The sequence below is a fragment of the Platalea leucorodia genome (assembly GCF_965183815.1).
Source record: "Platalea leucorodia genome assembly, chromosome: Z".
Classification (NCBI taxonomy): domain Eukaryota; kingdom Metazoa; phylum Chordata; class Aves; order Pelecaniformes; family Threskiornithidae; genus Platalea; species Platalea leucorodia.
The window spans coordinates 2,258,306-2,279,911 of record NC_138858.1 but is presented as its reverse complement, the minus strand read 5'-3'; the positions used below and the strand labels follow the sequence as shown (position 1 = coordinate 2,279,911).

General features: G+C 41.8%; 1 protein-coding gene across 1 annotated transcript in view; it reads left to right on the top strand.

Moving 5' to 3' along the window:
* DCC (DCC netrin 1 receptor) overlaps positions 1 to 21,606 on the top strand; it is a gene marked incomplete at both ends in the record, with an annotated part of 597,951 nt that overhangs the window by 284,404 nt on the left and 291,941 nt on the right. The window contains 2 exons of the mRNA XM_082336600.1: positions 12,174 to 12,324; positions 12,685 to 12,821. Coding sequence (XP_082192726.1) covers positions 12,174 to 12,324; positions 12,685 to 12,821 — 288 coding nt within the window. The remainder of the gene's footprint in view (positions 1 to 12,173; positions 12,325 to 12,684; positions 12,822 to 21,606) is intronic.

Below are 21,606 nucleotides of genomic sequence, written 5' to 3'. Positions count from 1 at the left end.
AGGACATACAACTGGGTGAACGTATGGGAAACAAAAGGGGCGGAATATACCGAATTATGTTGTTCGGTATGAGTTTGTTCAATATGAGTTTTATAACTAAACTTAGTCTCGAGGAAGGTCTGGTGAAGCTCACGCAGGCGATCTTCGAAGCTCAGCCGTCAGTTCCTCGTGCAACATGCGGAGCTTGTACCAGATGCAGAGACCTTAAAGATTTCTTCTCATCTTTTATAGCCTGGTGTTGACGCACGTTCCCTAACAGCCAGTCATTGTCCAAGTCAGGTCTTTACCTTATTCTTAACCTCAACAGCTAGTGCTTAACAGTGTTTATTCTTAGATGAAAACAGATTTCTAACAGATGTGGCCCACTTAAATACTGAACTTGTGGTTTTGGTTTTTTTTTCGGTTTTTTTTGGGTTTTTTTGGTTGTTTTTTTTTGTTTGTTTGTTTTTTTTTAAATCTAACCAATTTCACGTTTATGTTCTCCTGTGCCTATTTCCTGCAGGGGTGCCTTGCCCTAATTCTGATTAGTACATATAAAAAAACCCAAACAACGACGAAACCAAACAAAAAACCCAGCAAAGAGAGTGCCATTTATAGCTGCAGAAATTGCAGGGGTGATGCACGAGACCAGAGGCAGGTCCCCTTCACAGATGGAGCCGGATCGCGGTACAAGCTGACCTCGTTTGCACCACGTGTATTTTGATGCTCGTTTACAAGCGAGGTGATGCACGCAAGCGTGCAAAGCCTCTGCTTAGAGCTAAGGATGCTTTGGAAGGGATTTCTGTTACCAGAAATCTGAATACCAGCTGTGAATACGAGCTTCCAGTTCAAGGCAGTAGCTGAATGTTGATAAATTAATAAGAGTTCAGGAAAGAACTAGGATGTTTACTGTACATAACGTGCCTTTTGGTAAACACATGGGAACTTTTGTACTTTATCCAGGACACCTTTATAGACTTGCTGTTAGTGTGCTCTGTAAGCACTTACTTGGGGGAAAAAAGGCTCTTTAACCGGCAGGTTTTTATGAACTAGGTGAAAAAACTAATGCCTGGAAACCTGAAGCTATGTTCTTGCAAGCAGAAAAAAGTTAAACGCTTAAAACCAGTAACAGCCATTGGAACTGTGTGTTTTTGTACTGAGTTTTCCATTAATTGCATTTAATCAAGGTTGAATTTTTAGTCCTGCCTTTCCAACCGAGCAACAGATGGATCGAGAGCCTTGTCCTGAGGACAAGCATCGCTTGTTCTGCTAAATGGGTATAATTTCTATTAAAGGTTTCATTTTTACCTCATTGGGAGAGAACCATGTGGATGGGGTACGCCCTGCCACAGAACATGCTGCATTACTTAGCAATGGTGTAATTACTCTGATTTTTTTTTTTTAATTTAAATTATTAGTAGTATTTGGATGGATTGGGGGAAAAATATTTTCTTATTTGGTAAATAGATCCTCCTAAGGTGTCATCTGTTAAAGTCAAGCTTGAAAACAAGGCAGCAGTGTGAGAGTATGCAGACGTGCTATCGTCTTTCTACGTGTATTCTTACAAGGGAGATCCCTAGTTCCAAAAGATTCATGCAATAACTTCCAGTAGCTGGGTTATCCCTGCTTCCAGCTGCCCAAATAAATAGCATTGCTGAGGTCGCTTTATAAGCTAGCTATATTTTGACCTTTAACAAGAAAAGGTTACATTTAAAAATGCTTATTAATAATCCTGGGGAATGAGCGATTTCGCCGCTCTCCCCTCGATAAATCTGATTAGTGCTTAAGTAATCTCGTACATATAAATATCAGTTTCCCACGTTCGAGCAGCTTGGAAATAAAAACGAGCAGGCGGGCAGAGACGGACGTACAGTCGGTGTGTGCCCTTAGCCGAGATCAATGCAATCGCAAGAACAATAACTAATATCTACTAAAGAGCTGTTTGCTCAACAGCTCCCTGGCTGGTGGCCAGATTGGTGGTTTTATTTATGAACTACGCGCTGATTGCTCTAAATGGGATTGGGTTTAGTTCTTTTTATTGAAGCACAGATGGAGTTCAGAACAAGGGCCTCAAGAATATTACGTAATTTATTTCGCAATGTATTTGAAAGCATAAGTTGTTATTGGAAGGTTCCTGGTATACGATTAACCTTATGAAATTGAGGTAGCTTGAGGATGCTGATGCCGTCGACTAGTGGACCGTAGGCTGGCTTGCAAATTTGGGTATAGAGAGAAGAGCAAGGTGGTTCACTTGAAATTTATTGCTGATTTTGCTCTCAAAATGCAGTCAACAAAGAATCCCGAACAAAAGGGAGTTCTGTAGTGTTGGAACAGCCTTTGCATTCCTGCTTTGAGATTTGTTTTATGTTAAATAGTGGCACTAGAGCTTTAATATGCAATATTATTTCATACTAATAACTATAACAACATACTAATAAACTATTAGTGACTACTTATGGCTATTATAGATCCTAAACATCAGAGGCGATGGATACATCAGGTTTGGCATTTTACGAGCTTGTAGTTTTTGGTTTGCTTTTTGGGGGCTCTTTTTTGCTTGATTATATTTAATTGCATGAAACTCATTGCTTTCTTCTCTGCCATGAACCCAAAAGCAGAACATACACAACTGTCTCATCATCGCTACATATCATAAAGTTGTCTCTTAAACCAGAAGAGAATTCCCACGCGCTGGAGTCAAGTTAGCAGGTGGAGAGAATTGAAGTGGAATGAATCAAATGGCTACTGGGGAATTGCAAGTATATTTTATATCTACACAATATGACGTTACTGTGACACACGGAAAGGAAAGGCAGTCTTAATTGAAACCCCCAGCAGTCTGGTTACAAAGAAATTGGAAAAAAATCTAAAAATTGGAGCAAGTAATCTGATATAATGGTAATTATGAATTAATAAACGGAATTTGTGGAGAGTCAAAGGAATCAAAGACGTGGAAGATATCAAGAATTAGTAAAGTTCGGGGTACAAATGTTTTTCAAATATAACTGAACCAATATTACTAGGAACGGGTGACAGTGGTAGAACTTGTTTCAAGATTTAGAAGGCAGAAAAGTAAAAAAATAAAAAACTAATTTTTGAAAAATATGTGCTTGTACATATGGCATTGGTTTATTTAAAGACATTTTTATATTAAAAAAAAAAAATTAGTGCTATCTTGACAGGAGTGGCTTAAAACGCTTGTCCAAAACCAGATATTTTCAGGTCATTATATCCAAATAAAAAAGCAGCTCCTGGAAGAGACAAGAAATTCTCAGGACCATTAATTCTCGACCACAAATTTTGAATACTTGAAGATTCCAGTGGCCTGGAACAAACCAACCCTTGAGGAGCTGATGGTCTGTCAGGCTGGCATCTTTGAGACACAAAATAATGCCTGGTCCATGCAATTAAAACCAGTCAATATCAGTGTATGAAAACAGATGCTGTCAACAGAATTTTTAGTGATGATTTGTATCATTATAGCAGATTTTTGGGAGGATTTCTTGCCTTCAGACAGTAGCAAAATTGAAAATCAATGTAGCATCGATGTGCTCGATCAGATTGGTAGCCATCAAGTCTCCAAATAGAAATGGTTACTGAGCAGATATTTTCTTAGTGGGAGTCCTCACTAAGAGCCAGGGATATATCCTTGATCCTATATTCTTTAATATACCGTATAACAATAAAACTACAATTGAAGGCGAATGCAGGTATCACAGAGGTGGTAAATAATGAAGAATGTGGATCCCTAAACAGAACTTTATAAATGGGGTAGAATTAAAAAAAAAAGAATATTTTTATGTGATTGGTCCTATTGGCCATATCATAGGAGAGCCTAGCGGCGGGAGCAAACACTTTCCTATGACAAAAATCTTGGAGGTTGACCTTGAGTAATGAGCAGAACAAGGGTGGAACAGTGCTGCGAGAGAGGCTGATGCGCTCCTGGTAAGGATCGCGGCCGGCTCGTGGTGCGGGAGATGTGACTTCCACGCCGACTTCAGCGTGACGTAGTGTGTTTGACCAGCGACCACGTCTTCAGAAATGTTGGTTTGGAGGAGGCTTAGAGAAGGGCCCTAAAAATTATTTAAAAGATTGTCCCATTTAACATTTAAAAAGCTGTGAATCAGTTTGGGGCTGCTACTTGTTTCTAAAAGTTGACTAAGCTCATCTTTGATTTTTTTTTTTTAAATGATTTTTGGTTTTTTTTCAACTCAGATGAGGACTGAGAGTAAAATCTCTCTCCTCTCCAGTTATTCAGGTCCACCCTGAAAAATCTTGTATTGGGTTCTTCTCTGGATTCAGTTACTACTTGGATCGAACCACTGCTCTGTAATTGCTTGTGTCTTTGCATCTCAAGGGCGACGTAGGTCTAAAATAACGTCTGCCAAAGCTCTGCTGCTCAGCTGAAAGTAAGGGTGTAAGTGCGTTGCTACTTTCTCGCCTCAGCTCTGTTCTCCATTTTCTCCATAATGTAGTGGTGGAGCCGTTCCTCATTCTGTTTCAATTTTGCCTCTAAAACTTTAATGGTCAGAGAAAAAGCTTTCTCGTTTTGTCTTGTAAATACAAACCAGCAATGTCCCTTCTCTACCCCTGCAGTAATAAATTTTATATTATTCTTTTACCTAAGGATTTCAAAGAACAAGTCAAAGGGCTGTAAATATTTTTGTCTTCATTATGGATGGGGAAACGGAGTGTCTCGCAAGAAATCATCATTAAAGCTAGAAATAGGACCCCTGATGTATAGTTTCACGTTCCAGCAGCGACTTGGCACGGTTTTCCTTGCGCTTTAGTTAATGTATTTTGAAGTTACTACCGTAAGAAGAATGTCTTAACGCCCTGATTGGTGTCAGGGCTAACGCCGCAATCTTTGCGCGTCCTTATTACTTACGTGCTCCTGGTCGTGGCGCGTCCCAGAGCTCTGCTGAGCCAGGCTTGCGTTTTTGGGAGGGGAGGGCAAAAGGGCTGAAGCAGAAAAATGCAAGCAAGGGGCTTGGGAGGTGAAGGCAAAAAAGCAAAATCCCAAAGTAATAACTGCATTTTGGTTATACGTTTTAATGCATTCTCTATATTGAGAGATCGGTATCATTTTAATGACGGATTTCTCTAACGCCGTTCGCACGTAACCCTTGCTTTCTTATTGGGATTAAGCATTCAGCCTCTAGGCATGATGGTGAGATCAGGTTGGGGAATTCTGCTGGCCTTTCTTCACTGACAGCAGAGAGCAAAATTGGGTTTTATTTGGTATAAATCTTGATCTCTTCTAATCGAATTTAGGAATGTGACTACGAACACTTAGAGATAGTCCGTCACATCAGTGTCCTGTTCAAGGCATCTCAGTTCTGTCATTTGCAATATAAAAACTGCTGCAAGAAAAAAATAAAATTGTACCGGCCAAGTACAATGTTATCCAAATACGTTCAGAAAAATTTTCACGGGTATGAGATGATGGGAGTCTTTTGTCGACTGAACAACACTTACAAGTGCAGCGTAGCACCGAGTAGCTTAGCACAGTAAGATGCCATACACCAGGGTGCAACGTTTTTATGAAAGCGTTTCCTTCTTTTCAATATAGAATGTAGCTAAAATACTACGGTAACGTTTTTCTCCTTGAGTGCTGAAGAGCTGTAGCTGTATGGCTGAATCTTCCTTGCAACTTCGTTTTCGTCGGAAAACAGAACTAAATTGCATCGTCTTGAGTTCCACTTGCTTAAGACCAGTTTGGTATGAGACTTAAATACATCCTCAACTCTTATCAATGCATATTGACACAAATCCGAGGGTTTGAGAGAACGAGTAGTGATTGACTATAAAGTATGCTGGTAAAATGTGACAGAAGCTATGCCTTTAACATAAGCATGAGGAAAAAAATAATGCAGGACCTTTTCCTGCTACAGAATACATACATGTCCTTAGTTACATCGCAAATTATCTCTATTACTCCATTAGCCATCTATAAAAAGGAGATAAAATGATTTCTCCTAATAAGGCTTTGTGAAGTTATGTATTTTTTTTTTTTTTTTTGCAAATAGTGTGGTGTTCTCAGATAGCGGTGTAATGGGGACTGCCGAAATCACATACGCATTCACAAATCCCATTTGTGGTTTTGAATTTCAGCTGTGTGTCATGGATTTAACGAGCATGGAAAATATGTGTATAGCTTTACCTCATTACTGCGCATTGCGTGCTCAAGAAAAATGCTAAACACGAAAGGAGGAGTTTTGTTTTGTTTGGGGAAAATAAGATCTTGCAGTTCCCTGCTTTATATGACTATATAAATGAATATATAAAATAAAATCAACAAATGCCAGCAATGTGATAGGTGCTCTGCAGGCTGGGAAGTTAGTGTAGCTCTTGCTTCCAGCCTAGGTGATATCACAGAATGGTTTGGGTTGGAAGGGACCTTAAAGATCATCTGGTTCCAACCCCCTGCCCTGGGCAGGGACACCTTCCACCAGACCAGGTTGCTCAAAGCCCCGTCCAACCTGGCCTTGACCACTTCCAGGGATGGGGCATCCACAGCTTCTCTGGGCAACCTGATCCAGTGCCTCACCACCCTCATAGTGAAGAATTTCTTCCTTGTATCTAATCTAAATCTCCCCTCTTTCAGTTGAAAGCCATTACCCCTTGTCCTATCACCACATGGCCTTGTAAAAAGTCCCTCTCCAGCTTTCTTGTAGGCCTTCTTGTACCTTCAGGTACTGGAAGGCTGCTATAAGGTCTCCCTGGAGCCTCCTCTTCTCCAAGCTGAACAACCCCAACTCTCTCAGCCTGTCCTCATAGGGGAGAGGGTGCTCCAGCTCTCTGATCATCTTCGTGGCCTCCTCTGGACTCGCTCCAACAGGTCCATGTCCTTCTTATGTTGGGGGCCCCAGAGCTGGATGCAGTCCTCCAGGTGGGGTCTCACCAGAGCAGAGCAGAGCGGGGGAGAATTGCCTTCCTCGACCAACTGGTCATGCTTCTTTTGATGCTGGTCTTACCTTCTTTAGATGCTGGTCCAGCATCAGGCTCTGAGCGTGTGCGTTGTGAGCACAGGCAGTGATGGGGGCCCATGGCCCGTAGGTGGGAGCAGCTTGCTCCGCCTGGTCCCGGTCAAGCAGTTTGCTTGAAAAGCTAATGCTGAAAAAGACCAAGAGGTGTCCTGTCACGTCCCCATGGATGGGGACGTTGTGGCTGTGAGCCCAGGCCACAGATGCCACGTTGGTGCATAAGTGATTAAATCGCGGCTGAAATTATTTCAATGCCTCCAATGGCTCCAGGGCTTCACGCAAAGAATTTCTCATTTGCTAAAGCTGGTCCGTAGTCGGTTGATTACGTGGGCTCGATTATGGTGTACAAGTACCTTGTCAGGGAGAATACACTGAGTGCTCTTTAATCAAGTGGAGAAGGGGATAACAAGACCTTAGTAATCTTTATAATCAAGACTGGGTGCCTTCCTGAAGAACGCACTTTATTCAAATGTGCTTTTGAGCTCAGGATGGGTTTGATTCTGTGGCCTGTCTTATACAAGAAACAAGATTGAATGGCCCTTTAGTCTTAAAATCTCCCGCTCGCTTTTTCCTTTGTCTCTAATGTAAAAATCTAATTTGATGGTCTGATCTTTTTTTATTTCTCAGCTGGAAATAACTGGTTGCAGTGGTTCAGCCGTGAGGAGTTTTATCAGGCGAGTCTGAACCAGATACTGACATTGCTGCTTGTGCGCTAGATGCGAACCGCTTCCTTAAGCCCACAAAAAGGCCTGATTTTTCTCACAAGGTCTGTTCTGTCACTGATGCGTGTTTTTGTAGAGTTTACTCGAACACGTTTAGTGATTTTTTTGTTTTGTTTTATTTTTTTTTTTTTCCCCCTGCCAAGGATAAGTGGGTGGAGACTGTCCCACCTCTAGTATAACACTCCACTGCAGAGGCTTGCAATCTGTGGTCCCACAGACTTTTTGGTCAATGAATTCTTTTAACATCCAACACCATCCCCTTGTTCAAGTCGGATCTCGGCTCTGAGAGGAAATTGTGGATGTCCACCTTCAGGACAGGGTGCCTTTGGAGACTCCTTGGTTCCTTGTAAGGTTCTGGTTAAGTAATTGTAGCTTCAGATAACGCTGCTTTTCGTGTCCTCGTTACTGAGCTCTGGTTTTAGACCACTCTGGTTTTTTGGAAGGTGGTACAAAGCCAGCGGTTGTGATATGCCAACTTTTAATAGTCTGTGACAGCACGTCAGCCCTCCTTAATAAGTACTCATGAGGAAACTAGCATTTCTTATCATGAAAGCTGTGGGTTTGCTTCTTCATGCTTAAATAAAATGTGTTAGTTATTCCATCCAGACCCCTCTGGTAGTAAAACCGACTCGAGCCTTTAAGATACGGACACAAGGACCGACTGCGGCTGTGATGTCTGTGGGCTGTGCCCGGCCCAGCGGATGCTGGCCGCCACCAGTGACGCCCGAGGGCACAGCTGCCGCCTCCTGGGAGGCTCAGCCCGTGCTGGGGACTTGCCTGAATAATGTGCGAGTTCTGATCTTCGTGGGTTTGAAACCACAACTCTCTCCATCCTGTTATTTTCTGAAAAGGATAAGATATTGTTGTCTTTTTCTTCATGTAACAGATTTTTTTTTTCCAACACTCTATGTGGCTTTAAGCTGCTAACTTGGCTGTACCCTGCACTCTCTATTCAACTGGAAATCAAGCGGCAAAACATTGCTTCACAACTGACATGTTTAGTTTCTATCTGCTTTAGAGCTGTGTTTCCAGATGAAAGAGGGCTGTAGAGAAGGTGCGACCTTTTCAGCTAGCAGCTATATCATTAGGGGGTTCAGAAAAGTTTCAATACAAGCTTAGGCTTCTCTTTGAGAGTCGTGAATGGAGCAAGAGATGGAAATGAAGAGGAGGAGGTGATATTCAATATCTGCCTGTTCAATATCTTCATATGTTCAATATTTTCAATATCTGTGCTGTTCAATATCTTCATCAATGACATAGCGGGATCGAGTGCACCCTCAGCAAGTTTGCAGGTGACACCAAGCTGAGCGGTGCAGTCGCCACGCCTGAGGGACGGGATGGCACCCAGAGGGACCTGCACAAGCTTGAGAAATGGGCCTGTGTGAACCTCATGAGCTTCAACAAGGCCAAGTGCAAGGTCCTGCACCTGGGTCGGGGCAACCCCCGGTATCAGCACAGGCTGGGGGATGAAGGGATGGAGAGCAGCCCTGAGGAGAAGGACTCGGGGGTGCTGGGGGATGAAAAGCTGGCCATGGGCCGGCAATGTGCTCTCGCGGCCCAGAAAGCCAAGCGTCTCCTGGGCTGCATCCCCCGCAGCGTGGGCAGCGGGGCGAGGGAGGGGATTCTGCCCCTCTGCCCCGCTCTGGGGAGACCCCCTGGAGCCCTGCGTCCAGCTCGGGGGTCCTCAGCACGGGAAGGACATGGAGCTGTTGGAGCGGGGCCAGGGGAGGCCACCGAAATGATGAGAGGGCTGGAGCACCTCTGCTATGAGGAAAGGCTGAAGAGAAGACTGCGGGGAGACCTTATTGCAGCCTTCCAGTACTTAAAGGGGGCTCATAAGAAAGATGGGGATACTCTTTTTAGCAGAGCTAATAGTGATAGGACAAGGGGTGATGGTTTTAAACTAAAAGAGAGGAGATACAGACTAGATAGAAAGAAGAAATTTTTTTACGATGAGAGTGGTGAAGCGCTGGCACAGGTTGCCCAGAGAGGTGGGAGATGCCCCATCCTTGGAAACACTCAAGGCCAGGCTGGATGGGGCTCTGAGCAACCTGATCTGGTTGTAGATGTCCCTGCTCATTGCAGAGGGGATGGACTGGATGGGCTTTAAAGGTCCCTTCCATCCCAAAGCCTTCTGTGATTCTCTGATATTGGTGGTATTTTTGCTTTTTCGACTAAAGCACTTTTGATGATTGTAGGTTAATTGAAGGATCCCAAAACAATAATTAAAAATATTTACCTACCTTTGAGTCCATCTTCTGCCATCTGCCGTTATTGTCTAAATATTTGAGTCCCAGTTTGGTGTTGGACGGTGACTTCCCTCTTCCAGTGTTCACGTATTGGTACCTCTTCGTTTAACCTTGGGCTTGGAGCTTGGTTTGGCCATCTGCTGGCATACTTAACCCTAACAGCTTTGCTTTCACTGGGATTTTCACTCAATTATGTCCCTTGGGCACATGCAGAATTTTGCCAGGCAAATTACAGATGAGAGGAAAAATCCCAAATAAAATACTGTTGTTTTTCATTTTGCTTGACGTGTAGTGTTGCTTTAATTTACGTTAGTTATTAAATCATCTTCAGATTGTTGATAGAGTTTTAATGAAAACATCATTTCCATTGGAGGAGTTAAGACAATAGTGATGTCTCATTGTTTCTGGTCTCCAATACAACAAAAATGTATTTCGCATCGCTGTAAAAGATGAATGTGCTATCCTGCTTTTATCCAAGTGCAGAACAGCAGTACCTATTGAGCTACTTCTGTGTGGTTTAGGATTTTGCAGTTTTGTTTAATATCCAGCCTATACTAGCTCTGGAATTCCATTTATTCCGAATGTATTTGAAGAACCCTCTCAGCCAAATGTATTCTACTAAATCCTATGGTTTCAATTATCAATCATCTCCTTTTTCTAACTTGATATTTAACCTTCGTTGGTGTCGTTTTCCCTATATTTTTATTGCTGTGCTTCTTACTGCTGCTCACATCTTCCATCCTAACTAGGATCATTATTTTAATCAGAGGCGACCTCTTTGTGATTTCAGAACTAAGTGCTTTTGAAGGAATGGAGACACTCCTGTGTTAAGATCTGGATACTATTTACAGATTTTGTTTGCTTTCTGGTTTGGCACATCTGTTTTCATCTTTGGGCAACTGACTTGGGGTTGCGGAAAAAAATCTTTGGGTTTCTGCTCGTTGGCTGCCATGTATTTAATTGCGTATGTTAAGGCAATACGTATATTTGTGGTTATTGCAAGAGATACCGTGCAATTCACAGGCCAAAGGTATTGCTGTGATCAGCTAAGATGTCTTCGCAGATTGAAGCTATTGAGTCGTACGTGAGATCCTCTTCCTCGGTCGCGCTTATTCATGGCTGGCAATTGCATGTCCATCTGGTTACAGTAAGAAGTTGAAATCTGCTGTTGCTGTAAATCCGTAACAAATGCACGCAGCTAGTTACCGTTTCTTTTTACTTGTATGAGAGAACCAGCGAATTACTTGGAGATGATTCTGGAGGATCTTGCAGTTGCTAATTTGGTGGGAATATTCATTTATATTGTGTAATTTCTCTGTTTGTGTCAGGAAACAAGGAATAATGTTTAATGGCAGTAGTCCAGCACATTTGTTTGAACATCTGTGATAAGAAAATGAAGTCATTTTCGAGAAAAAGAACAGATTCATTAAAAAGCAAACAAACCCCACTGATTTCCTTGGCGTATGGTTCCGTTTGCTGGTATTTCAGGCACAACGGGTGGGATTTGGGTCTAGGTTGTCACCTGAACGTGGGTTGTCCCCTGGTCCATGGTGATCCACCCGTGGCGATCAGAGACGCTTATGGAGAGTTTTAGCTCATCCTAAGGCTCAGCTCAGTTGCCCGGTGGTGCCTAGGGCTGTCAGACAGCCTCCAACATGTGGGGCGTCCGTGTGGACACCTTCGTTCAGGCAAAGGAGAATGTGGGGCACTAATCTTTCTACAGATTCCTTCACAATTCAGATTTCTTCAAGTTATTTCATTCGTTTTCCTAACTTGAAGCTTTCCTTGTCTTTTCTCGCCTGCCATATTTATGAACTTCCCTCCTGCGTCTCCAAAATAGCGTCGTTAATCCAATACGACTCTTAACCTTATGTATATCTGTCTTTTCTTGCTGTGGCTGTGTCTTTTCCTGGGGCTTTCCAAGACCTGACTTTAATACCAGGCTATAAACAGTCCTTTCTCACTTTCCCAAAAGCTGGTATTTTTCTACCTTCAAATTGCTCCCTTGGGTTCAACCTGTAAGCAGCTCTAAGATTGCCATTTGATACACTTTTTATATGTCTGTACTATGATTTTTCTCTTTTTCCCGTCAGTAAGAATCTGTGAAAGCTGTGGTCTCTTGGGTCCGTTATTGATCAGTCGTTTTATATTCCCCATTCCCAACAAAAAGCATGTTGTTTTGGTTTTTTTTTTTTTGGTTTTTTTATGGATGATAACTGTCTCTTTTGCTCTTGTAGATCCGGGTTTGCACAGACAGCAGTTTTTCCTGCAGCGCCCGTCGAACGTGGTGGCCATGGAAGGGAAGGATGCTGTTCTGGAGTGCTGCGTTTCTGGGTACCCCCCTCCCACCTTCACGTGGCTGCGAGGAGATGAAGTGCTCCCCATCAGGTAGCTCAGTCCTTCGCGGGTCGCGTCTCTAACGCTTCGCTTCCTTGAGCAAAGTAAAGGCAAACCACTGAGTGGTGCTTTCAATTCAGTGGGGTGGACGTGGAGGCCGCGAGGTTTTCGTCTTAAATATTAATGAGACTAGACGTGTCTCTTAACCTGCTGCTATAACTCATCTCTGCACCGAATCCGAGGGTGGAATTTGATCATAAATGTCACCTAGCTGGTATTTAAAATGGAAGCGTAAAGCTATTAAGAGCAAAAATCACAGCTGAGAATTACTTACAGCATAATTTAGTGCATGTATTTTTCTAGATAGATAGCCCCTTAACACGTTGCGGATGTGTGTTATCAATGTTTCAGGTCCAAAAAGTATTCGTTGCTGGCTGGCAGTAACCTGCTCATATCAAACGTGACTGACGATGATTCTGGGACGTACACGTGTGTAGTCACCTACAAAAACGAGAACAGCAGTGGCTCTGCAGAGCTGTCGGTGATGGGTGAGTACGTGAACTGCACCCACATTGCTTATCCAAGAACATTTTTAATTATTCCCTCTTCCAGAACACCTTAATTTCCAGAACTCCCAATAACTGCCAACTGTACAAGTCCCTTCCCTGCTTTGACTGGGTATTTGCACCCACGGAAACCAAGTCCCGTAAATCTTTGAACACCTCCCGCAATACCCAATAGCCTTGCTGTTGCCAAACATCTTATGGTATCAGATGCTAATTGCTACTGCCTTCTGTACGTGGTCCTTTCCCTTTATTTCTCCTCCCCGAAGCCTGATTTTTGGCATTACAATGGATGTTCCCATCGTGCACGATGTCAGGCACAGTGGGCTGAAAATCAGGTTTGTAGCTGCTTTTATTTTTTTTTTCTTTTTTGTCATGAACAGTCAATATGGTAAGATAAGAAAAATCAATGTATTTAGCGTCTTCTCACAACAGAAGTCCAAGTAAATTCATGGAAGTCCTCACTTGGCAGTGATGCTCGGAGGGTTCCCACTGTTAAATCTTAGGAAAGCGCCCTCCCGACAGAACCTGCTTTCCCCCACGCTTCTTCCTCATGGCAAATATTAATGGAATCTGAAATTTGTTTAAATCTAATAGCTGCCTTTTTTCTTTTTTCTTTGTTTAAACCGTTGAACAATAGCAGAGTGCATTAGTGTTCTTCAGTCAGATCTAAAGAACGACATAGTTAATACTTAGTCAAACAATAACATATTTCAGTGTGCTGTTCTATTTGCATTCTAGCTTTAAAGCTTATGCGTGAAAAATACTTTCATTAGCGAATAGAGCCTTAATTTGGATTATGAGATATTCAGTGCTTGTATAACAATATCCTTTTATCAAGCCATAATAAAATACAATAATTACTGGTGATGGAGGGTTCCGTTCTATTCCTTTAGGTACATTAATGTAATACATTGTTTTACCGGATAAAAATAAAAATGTGGCTTTATAGTTGTGGAAGTTAATTTATTATGGGATTGTTTTCATTAGAAGGAACCAAATATTGAAAAGGCAGGTAAGTTGTTGAGCAGTATACTTTATTTGCCTTATTGAAATATGTGGATTTCAAATCGAGTGTGGAGGAGGTGACTAATTGTCATTTCTGAAGTAGAAATAAATTACACTGATTATTTCACCCCAACAATCGATTGCGATATCTGTTGGTAAGAGCAACTGTGGCTGGAGGATCGTTGCCTACGTTCTTGCGTAGGTAGCTTCTGACCACGTCGTTCTCATGAAAATTAATGGGAGTTTTGCATTTAAGTCCTTTTATGTACCTTTTGAAAAATTTATTCCTGTCTGCATTCAGTCTGTGACGCATCTAGCTTTGGCTTCGTTATGCCTTCTGCTGTAAGTGTGTCACGCAGAAATTAAAGGTACATAAATTTTCAGGCATGTCGAGAGGTATGTGATGGTGATATGACACAACCGTAAGGGTGAATGTAAGATGATGAAAATCTCCAAGAGCAGAAGGCAGAATGCCAAGATGGTGCTGAGCGTGAAGCTGGACCGACACAAAGATGAAAGATGCCACAACGGCTGGCTCTTTGCAGTCTCAAGGGGAAACCAGAACTGCGTTGCCATGGCACGATGCCATTGCATTCACCCTCTTGGGAGATCACAGGTTTCTTTGGTGAAGTTTCTGCTCCCATGTGGAATTCCCAGGTACGGAGCAGATGGAAGAAAATGGAGCTGTAACGTAGGCATGGTATTGATGTACATTTCTTATTTTCCTGAATTAGATCACTCATTTGTGACAGACTTAACTGAAAAGGAAACATTGTGTTCGTGTGTGTTTGTATTAACAGAAAACATTCAAAGGATTCAAAAGAATTTACATGACTAAACTGGAGAGGTGGTGACAGCAATCCCCTGCTATCTGTCTTTCAGAGCACTATACCAGGGCTACCGACTCGCTCAGAAAATCTCTTTATTTGTTGAATCCATCCTTACCAGTAGGAAACTCTCAAATGCACTAAAGCTTCTCATGTACTCATTGTATCTCATAAGCAGAATAACTAATTGTTTTATTTTCTTCTTTGGCTAGATACGAATGCAGATTATTTCTGTGTTTCCTTAGAGTTAACATGCTTGTTTATTTAACAAACTATAAATTGCCCATCAGTATTTTGTTGCGAGACTCAAATCTTTTAATATTGATGTAATCCTTTTATTGTTACTGTATCTGTAGTGCAAAGAGGGATAAGTGAGACATTTGCAGTCTGAGTGCAAAAAAAATTAACAGTCCAATAATTATCTCCTCTGAAGTCTGAGGAGACGACATGAGATCAAAGTTAGTTCCATCACATGGTAGCAAGATGCTTTTGATCTTTTAAATAATGAGGCTGTTGCAAGAAACAGTGTTTCACAATGGAGTTCCTGTTAGTTCTTTTAAAGAGCTAAAAATAGCCCCTTCTGTGTTGGACCTAAGCCTAAAATTGCAAGAGGTGAATGAATTTGCAAGAAGAGATAATGCGTTTTGCTAAATTTTCCTTTTGTATCATGGCCTTTTGGCAATATTTTAGCCACATCTCCCCGTCTAATGAAAATTAAAAGGTCCGGTGCAGCTTACCGAGTTACTATATAAATCATCTGCATGCTCGGTAGCTTTAGAGAGCTTAGTGTTGAAACAAATGTTTGAAGATGATTAAACGTCTTAACCAGCGTCAACTACAATTATATTCTAAATATTTTCTAGCTTTCAGAAGTGTATTTTGGGCTTGTTCCCTTTTGGCCTCCGAGGGGTTTTTTATATAGCTTTTTTTTTGTTTCACGTTACGTTAAGCGAGACTGAAAGTCTGCTTAGCTGTTTTGGCAAAGAAGCCTCCCTACCCCAACTCCCTCAATATTCTGAAAGTGATGTAAATCCAGAAAACAATTCTCCCTACCCTGTACCTCCCTGTGGGATCTCACTCTGATCGGAGCCTGGTTTGGCAGTGGGATAAATGCCTGGAGTTTCGGGTTCTGGTAGAGATCTAGGAGAGGTCTAATGCCATAAACCTGGTTTTGTGTAGGTGGTCATAACTGAATTGATAGATTAGGTGATATGCAGTCATACATCATTTCTTCTCCTTCCTTCTTGGTATTTTGACTGTCCCTTAATTGTATCAAAGACCAAACGATAGCTCTGATCGTGTTGATACGGCGGGGGAAGAGCATCGCTGCTTCTGAGGTTGAGTTTTGTCAACTCCTCTTTGCATAATATTGCACATATTCAGAATTACACTATCAATGCCTTTGAATCAGGCAGCTATTTTTGAATGGATCGAGATTGAGGTAATATATATTTTATCTTCTCTTCCTAAAATGTCCCTTAAGGAGGAGCAGAGAACGGTTTTCCAGTAGTGTTGGGTTGCGAATGCTGGTTTGAGATAATTAAGTCATTGCCTAAAGTAAGAGAACGTAGTATCAAAAAGGAAAAAAAAAAATTGGTTCTGAACGGCAGTGTTTGTAGAAAAACACTGTTGCTAACTTTTACCGAGCATCCATATGTATAAGCTGCAAACAACTTGACTGCAATTTGGAAACATTTTTTTCTGTGCGAATGCTTTTTACTAGGGAGTTTTTAATATGAAGTGGTTTTAGCACTAGTTTTGTTTGCTATTGCGGAAGAAAAGCTACATCGAAGGTAAGGCCACGTGAGACAAGCGGCTTATAAAATCACCTAGGTCTTTTTGACAAGAATGAACGATCGTAAGCACCGCGCGTCTTGGTCAAATCAGTTTTACTTCTGACTCTGCTGCATAAATTCCTGTAGCAAAATGGTTATTCAGAGCTCAAGGTCATGGAAAGCACTGCATAAAGCAGGCGTGGATCACGGTGTTGTGTATGAATCACTTAGGTAGAGAGTAGTATTAAGAAGGAAGCCTGCATCACCATAACATGGTTTGACACAGCAATGAAAGCATGAAAAATGAGAAACCTTCCAACGTTTCCGTCGTGAGCGCTGCTGAAGCCGATCTCGCACAAACGCACCGGTCCTGAAGTATCTACAAAAGCGGTCGTAGTCTGTTGCTGAGGTTAAAAGTCAAACCCAGCGATGTACCCTATTGGTATATCCTCATTGAAAAATAATTCCCCAAACTATTTTAAACCTGTAGAGAACCTGAGGATCTGTTCGGCTGTGATCCCCCGCTGGGGGGTGAATCAAACTTGCTCATGTCTTGCTCTCTTGTTGAAGAAGCCAAACACAGAATGGACTATTTAATTGTCCTCTGGTCTGAGTTTATAGTTCTTTATGGGACAGGGCATACGTATATGCGAGCTGGCAGGATAAAGCGGCACAGTAATCTACGATAAATCTCATGACGGTTTACTTCAGGCAAAAATGAGACAAATGAACGTAAACCCAGTCTCTCCCCAAAGCCAAGACTGCCTCTCTCCCATTTGTTTTCCTGATAAGTTTTAATACTGAAAAGTTTAATGTAAAGGGAAACATGGATACCGTGCCACTTTATTTCTTGCCGGGTGTAACTTGGAGTCTGTGACATAGCAACGTAGGTTTTCCATCCCTACAGCTCCTCTGTCAAGTCAGGCAGACGGGAGTGTCCAATGTGGTGCTCTTCTGCCCTTTCCCAGAAGGTTGATGGAGCTAGTTCTCACGGAGATGAGAGAAAATTAATGGTATTGCCACCTGAAAATATGGAAGTCAAATATTTCCATTAGGCTTTGGGAAGAGACTTCTTTGTCAGGGTATTGATGTGGGACAGGCAACGCAAGCTCTGTTGGAAATGGTGGGTTCACCTGCTGAAATGTAACCAGGCTTTCGAAGATGAAGGTGCTGGACTAGATGGGTCAATAACTCGTTCTGTCTTCACTCCCCTTTAGTTAGAGAATTTAAAAAATGTATTACCTAATCAATAGCGTTCAATGGCTTCACAGAAGCCAGTTATATTTTCCATCCAGGAAAAAATACATTTGGACAGTATGAATTTTATGCAGCTGCAACATTTCCCTTTGAAATCAAGTTAGCTACCGTTGCATTGCTGAGGGAGAGCATGGTATGGTCGCACGTGGTAAATAGAAGTAGTGACAGTAAAATAATGTTATGGAGGTACCTGTAGCTGATTTCCAAACATTAGCTATGCTATTCAAGGATTTTTTTTAAATACTTAAAAGATTAAAAATCACAGTACTAGCAGAGCTGTGCAACCCTGTGACAGAAACGATGAATTCTTGGCACTAACGGGGGTCTGCGCTGGCACAAACAGTAAACTGCGAAGCGCCACGTAGTGCCGCAGGTTTTCCGTGGCGAAGCTGGCTGAGCCCTGACAGGTTTTTACTGTAAGTTCCTCTGTTGATCTCCGATTTGTTTTGCCTTCTGGAGTGGCGCGATGGAAGGGAGGAAAAACGTAAGGGCGGCAACAGTTTCAAAGGATGGTGGGGGGAAAGGGGCTGTCCTTGCTGAGACTGATGTGTGAAGAGTATTTTTATTAATAGGACACTTGAAGATGGGGTACAAGATAGCATATGCGTAAGTAAATGCCTGGCACTGCTGCCGTCGTGCTGAGTCAGTGCAAGTATTGGAATCAGCAGAGTTTGGCAGAAATTTTTACAGTTTTCCTTTTACGTGTGAACATGCTTGACATTCTGATGGATTACTTTTTTGGTTTTTTTTTTAATAATATGTCTTAAACTGCATAAAGCAGTTCAGCCAGGCGGTCTGAGCAGAATGACTGGCTTATCCAGCACCCTCAATCAGTCAAGAAACCCATGGCATGACTGAATGCCCTTGAGACAGACAAAATATTTGAGTACGCACGAGTGCTAACATCTCTGCTGCAAATGTAAAGCTGATTAAATGATTTATTTTTTCCCTTTTAAACACCGTTATGTTAATCCGTGGAGCTTCCTATCAGAGTGTAGCTTTGGGACCAACAGATTTGTAGATTGAGTCAAGATTTGGTGGTGTTTTATTGGATATGAGCACGTTGAACAACATAGAAAATAGGATTTCAACAGTCTCTCTTCTCTGTGTGTGTGTGCTTATATGTGTATATATATATAAATATATATATCTTCCATATATATATATGGAAGACAGATATATTTGTGTGTGTATATATATATTTGTGTGTGTGAACTTCAGGGTTGACTTAATCCTTTATGGGAAGAGGCAACTACTTCCATATAACAATATAAGAAAATAATTATGTATCATTATTGTATTATATAGTAATACAATATAAGTATGTATTATTCTATACCTACTTACTACAAAGTTTCTCCCAGCTTACTCTGCTGTTGATTCTGGCTAGTGCTGGTAGCGAGGCCGGACTGGAATGAAGAGCAGTCTGATCTTTGAGAATTTCCATAAAGCTTTTTTTTTTCCCCCCAGTCCTGTTTAATATCTTATTTTGCAATGTTCTGAGTGATTTTCCATTAATGGAGTCTGTGAATAATGAGGTGAATGCCTACTTGCGGATAAAGGGAAGCTCGTCCTGGTAATGGTGTGCGTTTGAAGGACAGTCAGCTAATTTTTATTGTCATGGGTGGAATGGGAGTTGAGTGCCTGATTCAGGCCATTCTGGAAATGTAATTCTTGTCAATGCATCATGAGTATCAAATACCTATTCAGCACCTGACGCTTGTAAAAAGCACTTGAGTGAAATCCAGTGTTGCTATTTTCTGATAATGGTGTTTAAATTCAATCCTATTAAAAATAAATATACCTAACAAGCTCTGTGATACCGATGCTCACTTGGCTGATCATAGGAAAATTGCTGTGCCTGGGTATGATCTACAGGTTTATGTTTAAAGGGAAAAAATATTCATACAAAAATCCCTTTGAATCCACAGGAGAGCGCATGTTGGAAAGTTGACTGTACCAGGTCTGTGCGTAGTCTGTTTTTTAAACTTTTAATTTTGTGGATCAGCTTGCAATAGTTGCAGAGAGGCTCTGCCAAGTAGCTTGTTAGCTATTTTCTTTCTGACAAGGGAGCTTTGCTGCTGCCAGAAGCACGGAGTGTGTTGGTGTGTTCGCGTGTGGAGCCGTCGCAGTGACCGCGGGCCGATTTCCTACCGTGGCCACGGGGCGAGTAGGGCCGTGCACGGCCTTGCCGGCCTAACTCTTGAGTGTAGCATGGGACCAAGGGAGACGTTCCCCATCCCGACGGGTGGTGGCACGGTTTGCTGTCCCACCTACCTCCTTCAGCCATCTCTAACTTCGCTTTTCTATTTTGGCTCTAGGCTCTGTAGGGCTTTGCATAAATTTCTTCAGATTGATTTTTGCTTATGGGCAGAGGTGCTAAATGAGATTTAGAGAAGGGCCTAAATAACTTTGGGAGCCAGTTCTGACCCTGAGCAATACTGAGAAGGTATTTACCCTTTGGAGACAGAAACCTTTTATTTTTTCTGTTTGCTTCTTGGTTTGTTTTTTTAAACATGATCTTGAGTTGAGTAACGTGCAGGGAAACCATGAATCGCGTGTGCAAAGTTACTGTGAACGTGGCCTTGGTGAAAAGTCTTTGGCGTAAAAGCGTGGGTTAGCTGTTGTGGGTCAGCTTGACCTGAGGTTTGGGAGCTGAAGTGCCCGTTTGAGAATCTCCTCCGTAGGCCCGATGCGCTTCTCAAAATTTTACCACCAAATAGCTCCTTTTCCCACTAAATATCTCCTTTAACGTTGTGTTGTGGAGAAGGTTTTTGAGCAGGGTTGATACGTAAAGCTCAAAGTGGAGGACGGTGGGTCTTTTGCGTTAGAGGTAATGGGAAAAGCTTAGCTTCGGTGATAGGACTGAGCCATAGATGGTACCAGAAGGCGTATAGCTACTGTTTCACCAACATTTAATGTGCATTGGTATTAAGAAAATACATATTTTCTTTATAAATTCCCTGTTTTTTAAAAGCACTAGCATTATTACTTTATCACTGTGTAATTGTTGCGTAACGCTAGTTACTGCATTCTGGTATTTACATTTAAGTATGAATTAAGTCTCTCTTTTCTGAGCATTAAACAGGATAAGACAAAACACAACAAAACCCAGAGAAGAGCTATATTTTCTTTCACTGTGCAGCTCCTCAGCAATGGCATCTGCTTTGTAGCACCCAGCTGCTTCTGCGAATATCTAATAATAACGCTAGGAATCTTTCTTAGTATGGTGTTATAATTAATATATTAGCATGGTTTAGCACCATGCTATTTCCAATAAGGAGAGCATGTTATATACTTCCAAAAAAATGGAAAACGACAAGTAAAGACGACGCAAATGAAATGAGTTTCTCCATATTGCTGGCCGGATTTGAGAAATAAAAACAACAGATGTCTACATACATTTTAAACAGCTTGTTTAAAACAAAAACAAAAAAGCAAAGCTTTTTTTATTTTTTTTTTTTAAACTAAATGTTTGAAGCAGAAAGCTTCCTCAGAGAGGAGCGGTTCCCAGTACTAAACCTGACCCTTGGCTGTTCAGCTCTTTCTAGTTTCTTTGTCTCAATGGAGAGAAGAGCCTACAGCTGGGTTACTTGTGAGAATAATCTTTTATCTCTTGTACTATAAATTGAGAACCGCATGAATATATATTGTCGCGAGAGAAGTGGTTTCTTTTGCCCTTGGAGAGTGGTTTGCTCTCTGTTCCCGAGCTCTCCAGGGTACTTTCTGCAGCGAGGTGCTTGAGAATAAGTCACCCCGGTGCTTGCATAAGACGGTCGAAAGATGTAGACCTCGTTGCAAAGCACACTCGTGTCATTTAAAAATAAATAAATGAATTGTAGTCATCGGCGTATTACGACTTCTTTTAGCTTACAACCGCGGGTGTGCGGTTTTTAGGACCAG